This window comes from Elaeis guineensis, chromosome 13, assembly GCF_000442705.2.
Source record: "Elaeis guineensis isolate ETL-2024a chromosome 13, EG11, whole genome shotgun sequence".
In the NCBI taxonomy this organism is placed as follows: Eukaryota; Viridiplantae; Streptophyta; class Magnoliopsida; order Arecales; family Arecaceae; genus Elaeis; species Elaeis guineensis.
Window position 1 is genome coordinate 61,221,152 of NC_026005.2, and position 18,671 is coordinate 61,239,822.

At 37.4% G+C, this 18,671-nt stretch overlaps 2 protein-coding genes across 3 annotated transcripts; one reads left to right on the plus strand and one right to left on the minus strand.

Moving 5' to 3' along the window:
* The first annotated feature begins 1,257 nt into the window (after window positions 1-1,257).
* On the plus strand, window positions 1,258-11,902 carry LOC105060951 (uncharacterized). The gene is made up of 2 exons (XM_010944842.4): window positions 1,258-2,135; window positions 11,010-11,902. Exons 1-2 carry the CDS (start codon window positions 1,354-1,356, stop codon window positions 11,653-11,655), a joined length of 1,428 nt encoding a protein of 475 aa, XP_010943144.1. The 5' UTR covers window positions 1,258-1,353; the 3' UTR covers window positions 11,656-11,902.
* A 2,976-nt stretch (window positions 11,903-14,878) lies between these two features.
* Window positions 14,879-16,430, minus strand: LOC105060950 (protein SOB FIVE-LIKE 5). 2 transcript variants are annotated; one of them, XM_010944841.4, is made up of 4 exons: window positions 15,603-16,430; window positions 15,438-15,527; window positions 15,272-15,346; window positions 14,881-15,108 (listed from the first exon to the last, which is right to left on the minus strand). In XM_010944841.4, exons 1-4 carry the CDS (start codon window positions 16,287-16,289, stop codon window positions 15,073-15,075), a joined length of 888 nt encoding a protein of 295 aa, XP_010943143.2. In that variant the 5' UTR covers window positions 16,290-16,430; the 3' UTR covers window positions 14,881-15,072. The 2 variants fall into 2 exon arrangements, with proteins under 2 accessions (XP_019701491.2, XP_010943143.2); XM_019845932.3 differs by having other exon boundaries at window positions 14,879-15,108; window positions 15,438-16,430.
* Window positions 16,431-18,671: the final 2,241 nt, after the last annotated feature.

Sequence of the window (18,671 nt, forward strand, 5' to 3'; positions counted from 1 at the left end):
ACTGGTATCCACAACTAAATCCAAATCGATTGCCACCCCTAACTACAAACTCTAACTCAAACAACACACATTTCAAAAATAAAAAATAAAAAAGACCTCATTATCAAAGCAAACCATAATCAAGTAAGAAATGCAAAAATTTTAAATTTAGAACAAAGAGTCATTACTCAAAACAAAGTGCTTGATGCTCTAAGGCCCTTCTTGCTAGAGCATTGCCAGACACCCAGCTAGTGAAGAAGTTAAAAGTGGACTCCTCTTGGGCTTGTAGAGATGACATGGGATGCCGATTGTTGGAATAGGGAAGAAATAGTTAACAGAGGAGAAAAATTCGATCAGAATTGCTATGTTTTAATCCCTAAAATAGTTAGTGCAATCATAACCCTTTCGAAGGATTAAGGGTATTTCAATTAATATCAAATAATTTTTGTGGGTTAATTGGATTTTTTTTAACTTTTAGGGTAACGTGTTTCTTATCTAAATTTGAAGGTGTGTTGCTATAATTTTTTATTTTTCTGAAGGATTAATGGTATTTAGATCCTTTTAGCCAGTTCGTTAATGGTGCCGGGACTAAATGGGCCATATTGATATAAGAAAAACAACTTTCGGGAGTTTATTAAAATTTTTTAAATTTGTAGGGTCAATGGGTTTCTTGCCCAAAAACATGAAGGGGGTGTCATTGTATTTTTCTCAAAAAATGCAAGATATTCTAAGTTTACAACATCCACAAAGTTTAGACGTAAAGATCCATTTTTTGCATAATTAAATAATATTTATTATTATAGAGAAAACTTTTAAAAATAAGTCTGCAGTTCCTTTTGATTTTATTTTTAAATATAGATAGCTTTTTTTTTTTTTTGGTTACAAAATATAGATAGCTTTGTAAAATAGATTCTGACTTGTTCCAAGAGCTAAATACTAGTTTTGATTTGAAAACCAATAATATTAAACTTTTTATACTACAATCATGATTTGTGCATGTGAACTCGGATCTTCATCTTTTAATTGTACTTCATTCGCAAACCAACCCTTTTTATCTTCATCTATAAGTTTATGATTATCATAATTTTTTTATTATCACTATCATCATTATTATTATTATCATCGTTAATTCGTTTGTATATTTAATTTCAAATGATTGTTTTTTAAAGAGATTATTCCTTTTTTTTTTTTTTTTTTCTTTTTTGATTTTTGTTTTCGTCCAATTCTCCCCTGGAAGCACGACGTGGTAAATACTCGTGGTAGCATTATCGGTCTCTTGCCGCCCGAACCCAAATAAAACCCTCGCTCTCTTCCCCTGGTTTTGTTCTTTCTTCCCTCCCTCTTCCTTCGCTCTCTCTGTCTCCTTCCGCTGCCATGGCGGAGCTCAAGAGGCTCTCGGAGAGTCGTGACCTTACCCGGATCGAGCGCATCGGTGCCCACTCGCACATCCGCGGCCTGGGCCTCGACTCCGCCCTGGAGGCCCGGGCTGTCTCCGAGGGCATGGTCGGTCAGCAGTCCGCCCGCAAGGCCGCCGGCCTCATCCTCCAGCTCATCCGCGAGGGTAAGATCGCCGGCCGCGCCATCCTCCTCGCCGGCCAGCCGGGCACTGGCAAGACCGCCATCGCCATGGGCCTCGCCAAGTCCCTCGGCCAGGAGACCCCCTTCGCCACCGTCTCCGGTTCCGAGCTCTTCTCCCTCGAGATGTCCAAGACCGAGGCCCTCACCCAGGCCTTCCGCCGCGCCATCGGCGTCCGCATCAAGGAGGAGGCCGAGATCATCGAGGGCGAGGTCATCGAGCTCACCATCGACCGCCCCGCCGCCGCCGGAGGCGGCGCAAGTGGTTCCGGCCAGTCCTCGTCAGCCTCCAAGACCGGGAAGCTCACGCTCAAGACCACCGACATGGAGACGGTGTACGATTTGGGCGCGAAGATGATCGAGGCACTGACCAAGGAGAAGGTGCAGAGTGGGGATGTGATCACATTGGATAAGGCGTCCGGAAAGGTCACGAAGCTGGGGCGGTCCATCGGGCGGTCCAGGGACTACGATGCCGTTGGACCGCATACGAAGTTCGTGAGGTGCCCTGAGGGGGAGCTGCAGAAGAGAAAGGAGGTCGTGCACTGCGTCACCCTTCACGAGATCGATGTCATCAACAGCAGGTTTTGTGTGCTCTCTTCCTCTCAAAATTTCTTTTTTTTCTCTCTCTCTCTCTCTCTTTTTTTTTTTTTCAACAAATGTGCTGTATTGAGTAAGCTAGTCTACATTTTTTAGTTTTAGTTGTCTGGACTTGTATTGTGCATGATATGTTTGATATTATTCCAAAGAGAATTCTTAGGTTTTTGGTACTTCATTTCACTCATTTGTAGAATTCTGGGGGCTGTCGAATTAAACTAAAATATATGGAGGTAGGCTGACTGAAAGACATGAGTGCAAATTGAGGGAAAAAATACACTATGGTGGTAGGAAACACACAAACAAATGGGGAAGAATTATATGTGTATGAAAATAATCAGTATAAGTGCTTTGATGAAGCTGATTGGATATACCAGAGTTGAAGGATTCTGGTTTTTTTATTAAGTCCTCCATTTGGTGCTATCAACTTTGAGGGGTACACCTATTTGTAAGCAATCATATGGATGAATATTTTGACAATCTGTGCCAAGGTGGCATCAAATAAGACCTTTTCATGGAACATATGCTTCCTTTTAAGTTTGTAAATTTTCCTACAAGCATTGGTGCATACATGGTACAGCTGATATTTGCAGTAGGATATACATATAGAGAAGGGGATAAAGGGGATAATTGTAAAATATTTTACGAGGTTTAGGTGCTTTAGCTTTTATCTGTGATAGATTTCGTTGGTGCCATAAGAATTAATTGGGAATATCAAGGTGGTTGTGGCTGGTATTGATACAAAATTCACATATGCTTGGAAAATTGGAAGAAATATGATTGTGTTCTTTTGGTCGATAAAGTAAGGTTTAGCTTAGATTTGACACATAGATGGACTGGCTACTAGACTAAGTATTGCATATCATGCTGGTAGATTAATGGATGGCATTTATCAAATCTAGAACCTTGAGAAAGTACATATTAAATGTACAAGAAAGATAAATTGAGAACATTATTCTTTCATCTATGAACCATTTTAGCTAGCTCTATGATGATGAATAGATGTTATAGAGTTGTTGAAATAATTCTTTGATTCTCATAAAAATGTTTGCCACGAATCTACTTGAATATGAATTGCTGTTTTTGCTGGATATCATTGAGATTAATAATTAAGCACATGTTTACATGAAATAAATATCATTTTGGATTAAAGTATATTTAATGCATATAATTTCAAAAAATTTTGGTTCTATTATGTTCGTTTGCATTCATATAAAGCTCTCCATCTTTCATCTCAGTTTATAATTAAGCTGATCAAGTAGGGTGTTGATGCTGTTTGAAATTAAGATCAAATTGAGCCCAGTTTAGAATTAAGCTGAGATACAGCTCTCCATAACCGTATTATTTGTTTATTTATTTTAATAAGTTTTCTTTAGCTTTTCTTATGTTCTTTTTAGCAAGTTAAACCTATAACAGTCATCAAAGTTTAGAACAAGCTAGTGCATTTCTTTCCCTAGTTTTTAAAATTGATTGCCGCAATAAATCCCACCAATCTATGATTTTATTTTATTTTATTATATTTTATTTTGTGGTTGTCGTCAAGGTTGGGCCTCAAAACCCTATTTATACCCTTAGATCCCTAATCTAATGATGACTAATAGTTACCTATTTCCTATTGAGTAATTACCTTGCTAGTCCGGTTGTTGCAAATTTTTGTCTTAGAAAGAAATTCCAGGAAGATATCAGATCAGCCCTCAGCATCTTCAAATTTGGTATATTCTGATATACCATTTACTCTGTTGTTCTAAGTCATAGGTTCAACGGTTTAAGCAACTAATATTATATTTTGTGTTTGTTCTTTTCCAGTCATCTCAAGGAAAGCATATAGGACTATTGTCATGAGGAATGATCCAAATATCACATATCCTAATGAAGTTGAGGGAAGAAACTTTGATACAAATAAATGATCTTTATGATGCCATCTAAGTCTAATGTTTGAATTTTAAATGGTTAAAGTTACATTGCGATAATCTCAACTAAGTGACATGTAGTCAAATTACATTTTGTAAAATATATTAGTCTCAAATGTCTATAATAAACAACAAAGAGTACGTAGCTTCATATTGTTTAGATGGAGGCACTTGGTATAATTATTCTGTGGCATTAAAGTTGGAAAATTATAGACCAAAGGTAATTTTTCCATTTTGGGCTTTTAAAAACAGTTTGCTAAATCCAGAAATTAAAGTACCTTTTATAATAATTTATAAGGAACTATCTCCTAATTTGCACATTTTGGAATTAGAAGACCTACCATGGTTGACCATCATTTTTCTTGTTCAAGTTTTTTCTTTTTAATGCTAATGTTAAGGTGTTAGTTTGTATGGTGTTTTGAGGTTGAGAAACTTGGTATGGTATATAGGGGTGTACTGGGTATTTGTTTGTAAGACAAATATATAATATGATATGATTTCCATTTATTAATTTTGTTTATGCTAACTCTTCATGCAGTTGAATCTACCCCATCGAAGTATTTCTTTGAGTAGAATTGATATAGCTTGCTTATTTCTTTTGGATTCCTCTAAAAACACTATGAACAGATAAGGGTTAAATTGGCAAAACTAGAAGTGGATAAAAACTTGAATTGAGGATCATAAAGAGGTGAGAGCATTGGTTTGACAGAGATTATCATGAATGAAATGATTTAATGGTGAATGTGCTTCTATGAAGTCTGCAACCACATTGATGGTTACTTTAGCTTGAAGATGTCATGTTCATAAACAATAACACTAATACTTCCAGTCTTCTGCACTATTTTTACATTGGATACTTGCTCTAAGATGGGATGATTGAGCATTCTGTTTACTTATCTAGCATAGAACAAACATAACAATTCATGCATTGTTCTCTTTAAAAGAATTAAGAGTATGTGTATTGGATGCATTAGGATAGCTTGGGATATAGATGCTTTCAGATATTAACACAACCTTGCTTAGGAGATATGTGGCAAGAACTTGGAAATATGTGCAGGCACTTGCATACAGAATCACATACATGTTCCTGTATGGAGAGAGAGGAACATTAGTTTCTTCTAGTGCAAAATCAATGATGAATATTTTGAATAGAGTATCCTTTGCTGATATACAACACTAAGAAAAAAATACCAAGAAATAAAAAAATCATTTGTTTTAATTGAATTTGGCTTGGGCATGTCTTAATATGTTCATAATCATCAATGTGGAACCAGAATCTGTATGCATTGTTATTCATTTTAACATGATATAATTATTGATGCCATATGTTTTCTGACCAATGATGCGTGGGTAAATGTCCTTAAAAACACAAGATTTGGATATTTTCAATGTTCTAGGTCATGATTAACATTGTGGATCCTGAAATTCAGCTGTCCATAATCTGTTACATTTAGATCTATGCATTTGTACATATGTTAAATTCATAAATGGGATACCTCAAATGTATGTATTTACATTCTTATTGATACATGAAATTGGGCAGAAAGTCCTATTCAAGTCTTCTTAAACTGGGAAGTCCCATCTTTCTAGCAGGCCATTCTCAAGAACATGACAAAATGTGTATTATTTCATAATATCATACAATACAAGAATTATTACACAAATTTTGGAAAGGAGAAATTTTAAATGGGAAGCCAATTCATCTTCATATGAGCAAAAGGAGTCACTCAGTACTTCTCTTAATAGAAAAGTTCAATTTTGGCTTTGTGGACCATTATATGCCTACTGTTGTGACTTAACAATTTTACATGTGCATAAGCTCGTATTAATTTGTGCACCCATTGTCAGTATCTTTGCATCATTGGGCTGAATGTGTGCATTCCTTTGTGTATGGGGCTATTATGGTCTAGTAAAGTTTCAGACGGACAGACTCTGCAAAAATTAAAAAAAAAAAGGGTGACCCATTTTGACATACAAATAAACTAGGTTTTTCTGCAAAACACCTTGTTAAATTGGTAACTACAAATATAATATGGGTATTTGTGAAATAACCTTGGTCTATGGATGGTGATGAGGCTGTTGGAGGTGATTGTGATGTTACCAGCACAATTCTAATGAACTTCGCAAAAAAATTGGGCTTTGAACATTGCATTTACAATGCTGATGCAAATGCGTGAGCTAGTGATGATGCTGCTACATTATTAAATAGTGGTCAAGTCAAAAAAAGGAAAAAAAAAATCTCACATTGATGGTGATGGCTGGGTTGCTTGGGTACTTGGATTCAACTCCTAGAATCCATTTAGATGTGTTTGAACCAATACATGTCATATACTTGGATACAAATAAAACATTTTCAACTATAACTATTATAAATTGGGAGAAGGTTAGATTCCAACAATGAGCTCAAGCCACCATGATAATGTCAAAAGTTGGCTTTTGTTCCTTGTAGGGATTGGTCAATATGTAGGTATTAAAATAACTTTGCAAAATTGCAAATTTGTAAAATTCTTAAGCTAATTAGGAAGCTTACCTAACAATTAGCTATTTTAAGAGTTTTGTTCCATACATTATTAAATGTTTGTATTTAGTTAAAATTACTTTTTGTCCATCTCCATATCTCCTTATTTTCCTTTTGCTAATTCAACATTTGGATACATGTTTGAATCTAGTTTGTGTTGTTGTCCATGCAATATTGCATAATTGGAGACTTTATTCTGAAGGACACCTTCTAGATTAGGTTTGCATTCTATTGTTATGATTCTATCAGATGCACCACCTGCTCCACCCCCTTTTATGTATGCCTTGTCATAATGATTTCTCTGGTAATGTGAGCTTTACCAAAATATTGCTGTCCACAAATCAAATTATCTCATGTACTGGTTTTCACTAGAGTAACTATGGCTCATTTGCATGAGCTCAGTTTAGAAGTTATATTTGAATGTGTTGCTGTTATTAACTATTTTGCTTTGACTAATTTTCTCTGTAAGAGGTGAAATAGAATTGCCTGATTGAAATGTAAGATCATATCTCTGTAATGCATTGTATGCTCTGGAACAGGTCCCATTCGTCTACCTTTGTAGGGAGTCTATAACTATTTATAGCTATTACCTCGACACTAAAGAAGAGTCCAACCTGATGTTTTATGCTTTATGGTTGGAGGTTTCTTGCACAAATGGTAGATTCAATTGATATGAGAAGAATAGTGAAATTTTGATTCCATGGGCTATTCTACTCAATACCATGCATAGATGTGGGAGCCGTTTCAGTTGAAAATTTCACTTACAGTAGCTTGAGTCAATCCCTCCATACCCTTTTTTTTATTTTTGTCATTTTTCTGCCATCATGCAACTTGTCCTTAATTAAGGTATTTGTAATAATCCTTCTGCTTATGGTGTCTTATGTATAGTTGGTTATTAGTGCATGCATTGGTAACTTTCCCTGATAGGATTTGCAGTGACAGTTGTTGCTTGTGTAGACTTGAGTAATAGAAGATCCTGGACACATTTTGACTATATCAGAGTGGTGCGCTGAGCAAACAGACTGGGTTTCTTATTGCTTGTGTAAACGCTGGGAGACACTGATACAGATTAATACTAAATGAAGATATATACAACTGCTTCTGTCTCCAGTTTGATTTGCTGGATCTGTTTTTATATTTCTGGATGATTTGGATATTACTATTATTTCTGTTTTTTGGGATCCTAAAGATCATATTCTATAATAGTTTCACATTTAATTTTTTTCCTCTTTTTAATATAATATCTTGTGTAGTTATGCTGCTTTTTGGTTACATCTTTTGTTATGTTATGCAACTTATGTTATATATTTTTAAGTTTTATTCACTAGCAATGTCAGTTCCATTCAATATGATCAAGGTGATAAATTATTAAGATCAGTCAAACTTTCTCTTGGATGTTCATATGTTTGATGTCTTCTATCCTGTGAAAACAAGTAGTCTAGGATACAGTTCAATTGTATTTCCTCTGCTTATAGATCACTGGTCTCATATGCGATGGGTATCATGGACATGACGCATAGATATCATCGAATCTTAGCATTAACTGTGGAGATGGGTATCAACTATCAAGGTCATTCCTAAATTGGTCTTATGGATGTTGGTGTGAGCAAAATTTATTGAAAATAAGCAATGAATTTCAAATGTAGATGTCACAAGCTAGCAGGCAAGGGTAACTAAGGTCAGATGCTTGGGAAGGGTGTCTACCCAGACATTATGTCCTATGCTTGCTGGAACATTAGAGACAGGTGCTCCCTCCATGTTGCAGATCAAGGCTCGCCGTCTGGGTATCGGACTCAGTATCGGTGCTAATCTGTTACTGTGTCGGTACGGAGCCGGTTCAGCGTATCGAGTGTTGGTATGCCCATCGTACTGCATTTTGGTACCAAATCGATATGGTATGGTATGTTATGTATTGCCCCGTTTGGGCCGGTACAGCAAATCTTGTAGTAGATGATTGTATTGCTAATAATTCTGTTGGTATCTCCATGATGTCATTTGATATTCATACGTTGTAAGTGCTTGAGGAGATTTGAAGGCTTGGAATGGGTTATAGATAACTAAAGTAGAAGGCTTTGACATTGTCTTAGAGTTTCTTTATTTTGGAGATGATTGATTGGATACTGTGTGGAAGTGGGAAGAGAAAATTATCTTGGAAGGGTTTGTGAAGTCTTAGCTCGAGCTAGTTAATGGGGAATATGAAGAGAGCGTTCGCTTGAAAGTGGATATAGAGTCTTTCTCTATCTAGTTAAAAGTAGTGAGGGGAGACTTGCTGTTACCAGAACCCTTTAAAGAGATATCCTGGGATAATTAAGGAGGATGGAGCTCTATGTGATTGCAAACTTTTGCTGTAGCAAGCATATGCAACCGGAAAAGTTGTAGGGCTGAACTTCAAAATCTTTGAGGGATTCATAATCCTCCAGATCTTGTGCTTGGGTCTTATAGGGAAATCGCAGTGGGTCTAGAACATTAACTTCATGCTTAGAGCTACCGGATAGAAACTAGTTAATTTGGTTGGTATTTCGAGGTTGGTACACAATTATTGTTGCTATAGGTTTAATCTCATTGTTTTGGGTTTCTTTGATGAGAGTGTAGCCCTTTGAGAGATGCATGAACTTAATCGGTAAGTAAATTATGTCTCTTTATTGGACACTGGGTGGGGCTGGAATGCTTTTCTGTTTGCTGTTGGATGCTTTAGGTCTTGGTACTGGAGGTCTCTTTATGGGACATTGGGTGGGCTGGAATGCTTGGTACTTTATGGGATAGTGGGTGATGGCTTTGGTTTAAGGTCTTTGTACTGGAGGACGATTAAATGGTTGATGCTATGCTAGATGTGTTTTTGACTGGGGATAGGGTGATCTGGTTTCATGGTGTGGCCTCAACAAAGTACATCTGCAGAAGTGTTTGCTAGTCAGTAGCAAGGACCGTAGAAGGTTGTTTTGTTGAGGATGCTTAACCTTTGAGGTTTGATTTGTTGCAGTGGGGTTTGGAGAACTTTACATTTTCTATATATGGGAGCCAATGATTGGTGCATAATGCTTGTGAACTTATGTCTTGATAGGAGAGGCAAGGCAAAAATCAAATCCTGCAAGGATAAAGTTATGTTTTTTGTGGAATTGGTGGTTTTACTTGTGTTAGAAAGGTAGGTGGAAGTGATGTGCATATCTCCCTCATATGCAATTGAATTGCTAAAATATCTGCCACCATTTGGTTTTGCAAGGTCACAAGCCTCTTGATTGGTTGACATGTTTCGCTGGCATTTAGCCATGCTAGTCTATGCATTTTTTCTTTTAATATAAACCTGTTCCTTTCTTTGCATTCATGTGCATGTATGGCTGATCTCATGTCAGAGAAGATCTCAGAGGATAACAGAATCAAGATTTTGTTAGAGTGAATGACATCTTGAAATGGGTGGATTGATGGGCAAATGATCTAATCATAGAAGTGGGTGTATGATGGGTTTGCCGCTTGGTTAATGTAAAAATAAACTTTTTAAGAATTGAAAAGGGAGGCATTTCAAAACAAGAATGAAATAAGTAAACGTGGTGTACAGAGCGGAGCTAGGAAGCAAGCCTTTTTCTTTTTTGTAAGGGCTTGGGTATATTGGATTTACAGGATGAAGGGGAAAATATCATTCGATGAATAATAATAAAGGGTTATGTAAAATAAATCATTTGCAGGAAGGAAGAAAAATGGATTATGTGAGTAATCAGATTTGAAATGGTAGGATAATGCACTTGCAATTTCTTTTACTCCAATCATTTAGTATGATTCTTGTAGACTGAATTTTTTTCTTTGGTCTATCGATCAAGTTGCTAACTATTGCAAGGAAACACATGGTACATGTTTTCAGTAAGTATCGAGCTTATTCTCAGTCTATGATCTGCTGATAGTTTGGATGTTCAGATGTTGTCCTTTCTGCTTGTACAGTGTAAATTCTCTCTCTGTTTATTATGTTATATTTTTCTTTCCTTTTAATGGAGGACCATATATTGTGTGTGTATCCACATATGAGTTGTTGTAGCCATTACATCTGGTCTAACTTAGGATTTATGAGAACACAAGAGTTAAGCTAGTCTCCTAAGGAAACAGTTATTCTTTCCTAATTCTATATGCTTTATGCTGTGGAAGATATTACCCGTCCAAATTAACGGACACTGATTGATTTATTGAGTGAATAATGGATATTGCTTGGATCATACATGTATTGGCAATTATTCCCTCTTTGCGTGCATTGAGTGGGTGAATTCTTTTTTATTGTTTTGTTTTCCGTTGCACTCTTTTTCATTTTCTTGGGTACCATTATAATCTCCAGCATTTTCATCATATTTGACACACCAGAATAATTGTTATACTATTTTAATATATTTTAATATCTCTTAAAACTTGGAATTTCAAATCCGTTAATTAGTTTGGTTTTTGACTCCAATATCCAGAACTCAAGGCTTTTTAGCACTCTTTACTGGTGACACTGGCGAAATCCGTGCTGAAGTCAGAGAGCAGATAGACACAAAAGTGGCAGAGTGGAGAGAGGAAGGAAAAGCTGAGATAGTCCCGGGTGTCCTGTTCATCGATGAGGTTCACATGCTTGACATTGAATGCTTCTCATTCCTAAATCGCGCATTGGAGAACGACATGGCCCCCATCCTGGTTATTGCAACAAACCGAGGGATCACAACCATCCGAGGCACAAACTATAGATCTCCCCATGGAATCCCAGCCGATTTCCTCGACCGCCTACTTATAATATGTACTCAACCATATACCGAGGAGGAGACCCGGAAGATTCTTGACATCAGATGTGAAGAGGAAGATGTAGAAATGTCCAAGGATGCAAAGGTTCTGCTAACAAAAATAGGTGCGGAGACCTCTTTGAGGTATGCAATCAACTTGATCACTGCAGCTGCTCTTGCTTGCCAGAAGAGAAAGGGTAAGATTGTGGAGATGGAGGATATAAGTAGGGTGTATCAGTTGTTTCTTGATGTGAAAAGATCGACACAGTATTTAATGGAGTACCAGAGCCAGTACATGTTCAACGAAGTGCCGAGGGAGGCAGATGAAGATGAAACCACGCAATTTTAGTCTGGCACCATGTAGAGCTCCATCCGTATGTTTACTTGTCATGGTAGGGTAGGATTGTAATCCAAGTATTCTGCTGTTGCTTAATTTATGCACTATGGTTGTTTGGAATCTGGAATCTAGTCGAAAACAGGATTTCCTATGGAGAGAGATGTCTTCTGTTATACTCTGTAATCTTTGACAGACCGGTTGGTTTTCTTCTGTCCTGGTTCACACATTTTTCTTATCACAATGGAGCTCTTTGATTCAAGGTTTTTTCTTGACAGGATGATTCTGTATTCTTGGCCGCTCATCTGTATGGACCTTGCATTGATGAAAGACATGAATGCTTGGTGAGAAAAGAACAAGTACTTGCGGGTGTCATGGTACGAAAACATGACGTGGATTTCTAGGAACCAACATTCTGAAGCTTTCCCCACTACAGCGAACCATGGGTCGTTGGCTATCACCAGATTCGCTCCTTGAAGCAGAAGCTTTCATTTTCTCCGCCGGGCCCCACTGCAATGTAGAGCAAAACTGAAAAATCTTTATATGTGGAGGTTAATTGATGTTAGAATGACCTTTACACCTGAAAGCACTTCTATACTTGAAAAGATTTGAATTGTTTGTTCCTCTAACTAGCAAGGGAATGCAGAGATTAATACAAGGAAGCATGTGGGAGATTTGTGACAAAAAATTTTAACATGTTTCATTTGTGATTGGAATTGAAATGGATTGGAATGATCGTCAAAATGACTGTATCCTTCAACATGTTTAGTTTGTGATTAAAATTAGAATGAGATTTGAATGCTAGGGAATAGTAGATTTGAATTTTGAGGGATTAGGATATTTTCATTTGCTTCTAGAGTCAGAATGGAAATGAAACTCCATCCAACAAAATAATTGGCATGGAAATCATTCATTCTCATTTTAGAATCCAACTTTTTCTAATGGTACATGCACTGTAGTAAATTAAGATATCCTAATTTAATTTTACTTATGAGAGGAGCTAGTGATGAAAGCCATTAGGCTCGCTTAATCTTTTTCTCAAAAAAAAAAAAAATATGAAAAAAGAAAGAGTGATGACATTTGACACCCTGGATTCGCACCGAAGATCTTCAAAGCTGCAATCCATCAGGAATCAGTATTAATAACCCAAGGAATGTGATGAAGGGCATGTGCTTCCTTAGAATTTGTCAGTGCCAAAGCTTGGACTGGGAGGCTTGTGGATATCCACATGGTCCCGGTACTGGTCGAGAGCTGAGCTCATGGTTGTCTCTTAGTTTCAAGAGATGAGCATCGGTTCAAGTGCCTACGGGCTTGTGAACCTATGGCCTATCTCTGAGATGAAACCAGTGTTGGTGCGCTGAACGGCACACGTGCACGTGTGCGCATGTGATCGTGTGCATGCGTGCAAGTGCACGTGCAAGCATGTGGGCTGGTGCTGGTTGGGCGCACATGCAAAGCAGCAGCAGCAGCAGCAGCAGGTTCCAAAACATCCATAGATCTCAGTTAAAGGAGGTGGCAATGGAGCATGAGGGCCTCAAGGCCCATCTCTAGATTCACCTAAGAGAACAGTGCTTGAGGTGTGGAAGCACACACCAAAGTCAAGGACACATGGGAGGAAGGGAAATAAAATAACTTCACAGGAATCCTTCCCTATCAAAAGAAGCATCTTTATCTTTCTACAAAGAATTAAAGTGGGGTTGGGGTGATTGGAAACAAGGAGATGTGATTCCATACCTCTCAGATTCCCATCCAACATTATGGATTGCAGTGAAGTGACTTTATTGTTTGTTTAATGCCATCTTGCCAGCTTCTATACACACACAGACACACACCATTAGAGGAACAAGAGGAGTGATGGTTGAACATTCCAAAACCCACAAATGCTCTTCTTTAATTATCTCTTTCAAGGGCAGACAAGAGATTGACTGGAAAATACTTTAAATTAATATTTGCATGACACATGACCCAAGAACAGTTTCAGAGGAGACAGCCTTGGAGTAGCAAAACAATATAAAAAGGAAACATGTGGATTACTGGATTCCAATGAGATGAGAGATCATAAAGCATATTAAATTGGCATCATGATCTGGGTTCAGGATCTCAGGCTTCAAGTCGTTGGGTTATTCTATATATATCGCTTCTCTTGTGACTCCATGGCACATCTTTTCCTTCAAACAACCAACTAAGCCTATATATTAACTAGACTAATTAAAAGTGTAGCACCTTGGAGCTTTGTCCTCAAACTCACAGACACAGGTCTTTCTAGTACAATGTCTACTGTTTGATAAGACCAGTGCCTCCTCTCTCTCTGTATGAAATAAAGATCAAATGTAATAATAAAGTGATGCCCTTTCTTTTCCTTGAAAACCAACACAAACAAGAGCCTCAGGTGCTCTGATGGCTTGGGAGGAACATACAAGGAATTGGCAATGCACTAAAGCAAAATAAACAAGCTGACCATGGTACCCTTTCACCAGTCCTTGGCTGTTGTATCAGGTTTTTGATGAGTGAACTTGCCATATATATACCTCTTTTTGATCCAATACTGCTGGCATCCCCAATAGTAGAAAAATTCCAGCTTGATCTTTCCAGAGAGTGACTCAAGATCACTCACTGACATCCATGAGATGTGCTCTACACCTTGCACATCAGCAGGGATCCACCCTGTGTTGATAGGGACCATCCATTGGAGGTCTCTGCTTCATTGACAGCTTCTGCTAGCTCTTATCACATCCACCACCATACCAGTTTTTTCTCTAGTCCAAATAATTGTCATATTACATAACGAACTATAACTAGTTAGTAACTAAATGAGAAATCTTTTGCTTTTAATATATATATATATATATATATATATATATATATATATATATATATATATATATATATATATTTGACTTGATCAGATGGCTGTTTTGTAGAATAAAGTTGTTTTTCTTCATGTTTTTTTTTTTTCTTTGTTGTTGGGGTTTGGGGGGTGGGGTGGAAAGTAGAATAAAGTTTGAACTAGAAACAGACATCAATATGATCATGAGTGGTGGACTGATATGAGAGTGAGTCATCCATGGGGTCTGCTCCATATGAATGCATTTTTTTATTTGGTGTAGTCTTAATGGAGGTAAGAGAGGAGAGAAATAGAGCAAAGTGGCACCTTCCAAGACCAGAGGTCTAATATGGACAGAAAACTGAACAGAACCCACAAGCCCCATTTTGTTACCCCAATTCATGACAAAGAATTCAATGAAAACAAAACAAAAGCAATCTTTATTTTCTCCTCTTTTGCTCAGGTTGTTTCCCACTGCATTGACAGGAAAAAAGCAAAATAGCAGGGACAAAGGAAAAATAAATAAAAGAAGTCCAAAGAAAGATCTCTTGGAGATCTATACATATTCTTCCATCTGCTTCCCTTCAGAACAAGGAGAATGAAACTGGTCACCATATCTTCTTCTCACTTTCATCCCTGCAGACCTATCGACATTAAAAAAATAAAAAAGAAAGTGTGTGAGTTAAAAAACAAAAAAAACAAAAAAGAAAACAAGAATCTTTCAGCACTGGTGTCTAATGTCAAGCCCTGAGAACTTCTATTCCCTGGAAAGAAAACTTAAAAAATGAGAGAAAACAGTGACATAACTGGTCTTGCAGGAGTTGGCTTCACAGGAGCAGAGGAATGAAGGTAACCCATTTGCTTCTGCAATGCAGACTTTCCCTGAAGACATTGTAATATGATCAACCGGTGAAGAAAGATAAAAAGGATTAGCAAAAGAAAGGAGGAAGAAGAAGAAGAGCCTGAAACCTACCTTAAAATGAGTGGCAGAGAAGCCACAAGAGAACTCCAAAACATTCTCCATAGAAGGCTTGACATTGTTGGTGGTGGCATTGAAGCTAGTCTGAAGAGATAACAATCCACATGTGAAAAAAATGAGACTAAGGGAAGAAGAAGAAATACCAAAGGGCATACAGACATTGGGGAAGCTGAAGAGAGGGGAGCTGGCGGTGTCATCCAAGAGAGAGGCAGCCTCTCTCTTTTGTTTACTCTCGACTCTCCTCCTCTTGTCCCCATTCTTAGCCAATGCAGCAGCTGAGGCAGTTGGAAGAGTAGAGGCATAGAAGAGGCAACCATTGCCATTGTAGCAAGTGTTGGAGTGAGAATAGTAGCAGTTGTCATCTTCCTCATGGAAATGGGGTGGCCCAGAGGATGCGTCAGAGACCATAGATAAGTCCTCCTCTTCCTCCTCCTCCTCCTCCTCCTCCTCCTTCCTCTCCATTTCCTCTTGCTGAATAGAGCCAGCTTTTTTGAAGGGAAGAGAGGTTGCGGGCTCATAGGACTGGTCCAAGTACATGGTCCATCCAGACTGGCATCCACTGCTGCACTCCGAACTCTCCTCCTCCTCCTCCACGCCCAGCATCATTTGATCAATGGGGAGTAATGGGTCTTTGGAGGAGACCGTCCTCTCACTCTCTTTTTCTATTTTTTCCCCCTCCCTTTTCTCTGTTTGGGCTTGTGATGCTCTCCAATACACTACACCTGTAGTGGTACTAAGGATGGGGGAGGGGAGTAGTAGAAGAAGGGGAGTGAGAGAGAGAAGTGGGGGCAGAAAAAAACGAATGGAATCCACACAAATCCCAGACCCGTTTTGTCCTATGCTCATGCCATCCTCCCCACCTCCTGGCTTTCCTCGGTGCAGATGAAATTAAAACTGCCAGTTGGGCATCGGTCTCTTTGTTGGTGATAATGAGAGAAAGACAGAGAGAGAGAGAGTGAGAGAGGAAGGAAAAAAGCCTTGTCAAACACTGCCTCTACTCTCTACACCTCTGTGTGTGTGTTGAGAGATGGAGCCACAACGGCCTCACATGCAATACAGCGTGGCAATGTGTACTCTCTCTACCCGTTCCATTATTTTTTCTTTCAAATCCCGTGAACAAGGGAAGTGAGGGGTATCACACTCTATGTGTTGGAGGCTGCCAATTGGACCCATTGTTTTGGGCCAACCTGGGTTTTGGATTTTTCTGCTTTATATCTCTTCGTCTCTCCAACTGTGACTCAACCGCATAGCTTATCTGCCACCTGTCCGTTATCTTAGTTTTAGAAGGTGGTGGTTATGGCGATAGTTTTAGGTCGACAATGTGTTGTTAATGGTCATTCATAATGTTGTACCAAAAAATGGTCATTTATAATGGTTTCCATAAGTAAGGATAATGAATAGCACTAGAAAGCCGTTCCGATGTTTAGGTTATCATTCTGATGCTAATCATTTGTGATGGTGATAATGCTAAGTTTTGATTTATTTAATCATAACATTCACACCTTTTTACTTCCGCCATGCATTCGAAGAGAGATCCTACAATTCTCCATCCAGAAGATTTTTTTTTTCTATTTTTTGAGAAAATGCGTGACAAAAAAGTTGGGCATCTAAATATATATATATATGTCCCTGTCATCCAAATAAAACCCCGTTGACGTCTCTTTGTTATAAATAAGTTATCCTCATGGCTTCCTTGGTGGATGGAGTAGTTTGGTGATAGAGATTGACAAATTACATGATATCATAGCTCATTCTCTTTATCATATATATATATATATATATATATATATATATATATATATATATATATATATATATATATATATATGAGGTAGATTTGGATAAAATTGATCAAATTTAGGCTTAAAGCTGATCAAGTCAAAATTGAACAATGGAGGTCCTACATCGATGATCCAATTTATTAGATGTGATTTACTATCTCAAAACTATTTGTACACAAAAAATCATAAGATTTGAAGATCTTTAGTCTATGTATCAAGTGTTCAAAATATATATCTAATTTAATTTTATTTAGGTTGTCTAATTTTTGACTATTTGGTGCATAGGCTAGAAATTTTTAAATCATGATATAAGTTTTATTGTGCAAGTAATTTTTAGGTAATAGATCACATTCAATGATTTGGATTATTGATATAGGATTTTTATTGTAGAGTTTTGATCTAATCAGATCCGAGTCTAAATATAATTGATCTGATTCTAGTCTGATATGCATACACTCTCTTTCTATATATATAATTGTATATAATATTTATATGATTTTTTTTTGTTATTGTTGGGGCAGTTGAATCTACTCCCTCCGATTTATAGTTGCCATGCCCGATTCACAATCGGCCAACCAACCATATATCGGGGACTGGCGACGGACCATCAAAACTACACTGCAGGACAAGTTCCAGCTCAATTACAACACATTATTCGACTTTCAATCGGTATAACGAGTGAAACATTCGACTATCAATCGATTACACCGACACATAGTCGGAGATTCTCAATCAACTTCCACTCGAAACCAAGTCAACTATGATGATTGCTGACTAATTGGTACGTCGGAATAACCAATCGACGGTTGACCGATATACCATATGTACCGACATACAGTCGGCACATCAAGATTACGGACATATAATTGGCATATTAGAAACTGCCAGAATGAAAGGCGCGTAATGGTTACATACATGATTATCAGTGGGCACTAACAATCCATCTCACGATCATATAATTCTGAAATAAGTAGGATCCATATGTCTAATTATTATAAAAAAATTATTAATAACTCGTCTATAAAAAAGAAATAGACGAATAGTATTGGTAAGATACTTTTAAACTAATATTCTATCATTTTGAATATTCTATTTGCTGTTCATCATTTTTTACTGATTTAAATATTAAAAAATTTTTATCAAATATAATTTTGATCTGTAAATTTTTTTTATATATTATTTTTTGTCAGATTTAAATGTAATAGAAAATTGATCGCAACAATTATGATTATTAATAGCCAGTGAATGTTGCGCGATCGTGAGGTTGCTAAGATAGGTTTTGGAACTTCTTTTTGGCAGAACAACAGTCAATTCAGATGTTACATCACATAGAACAAATTTAGACCATGGCCATTATGCTAAAACTATTGTTACCGTGCAGGCAAATGGATTGGCGAGTTACTATATGTATTTTGTCATCAGGAAGGCTGCTGAGGGTGACAACCGT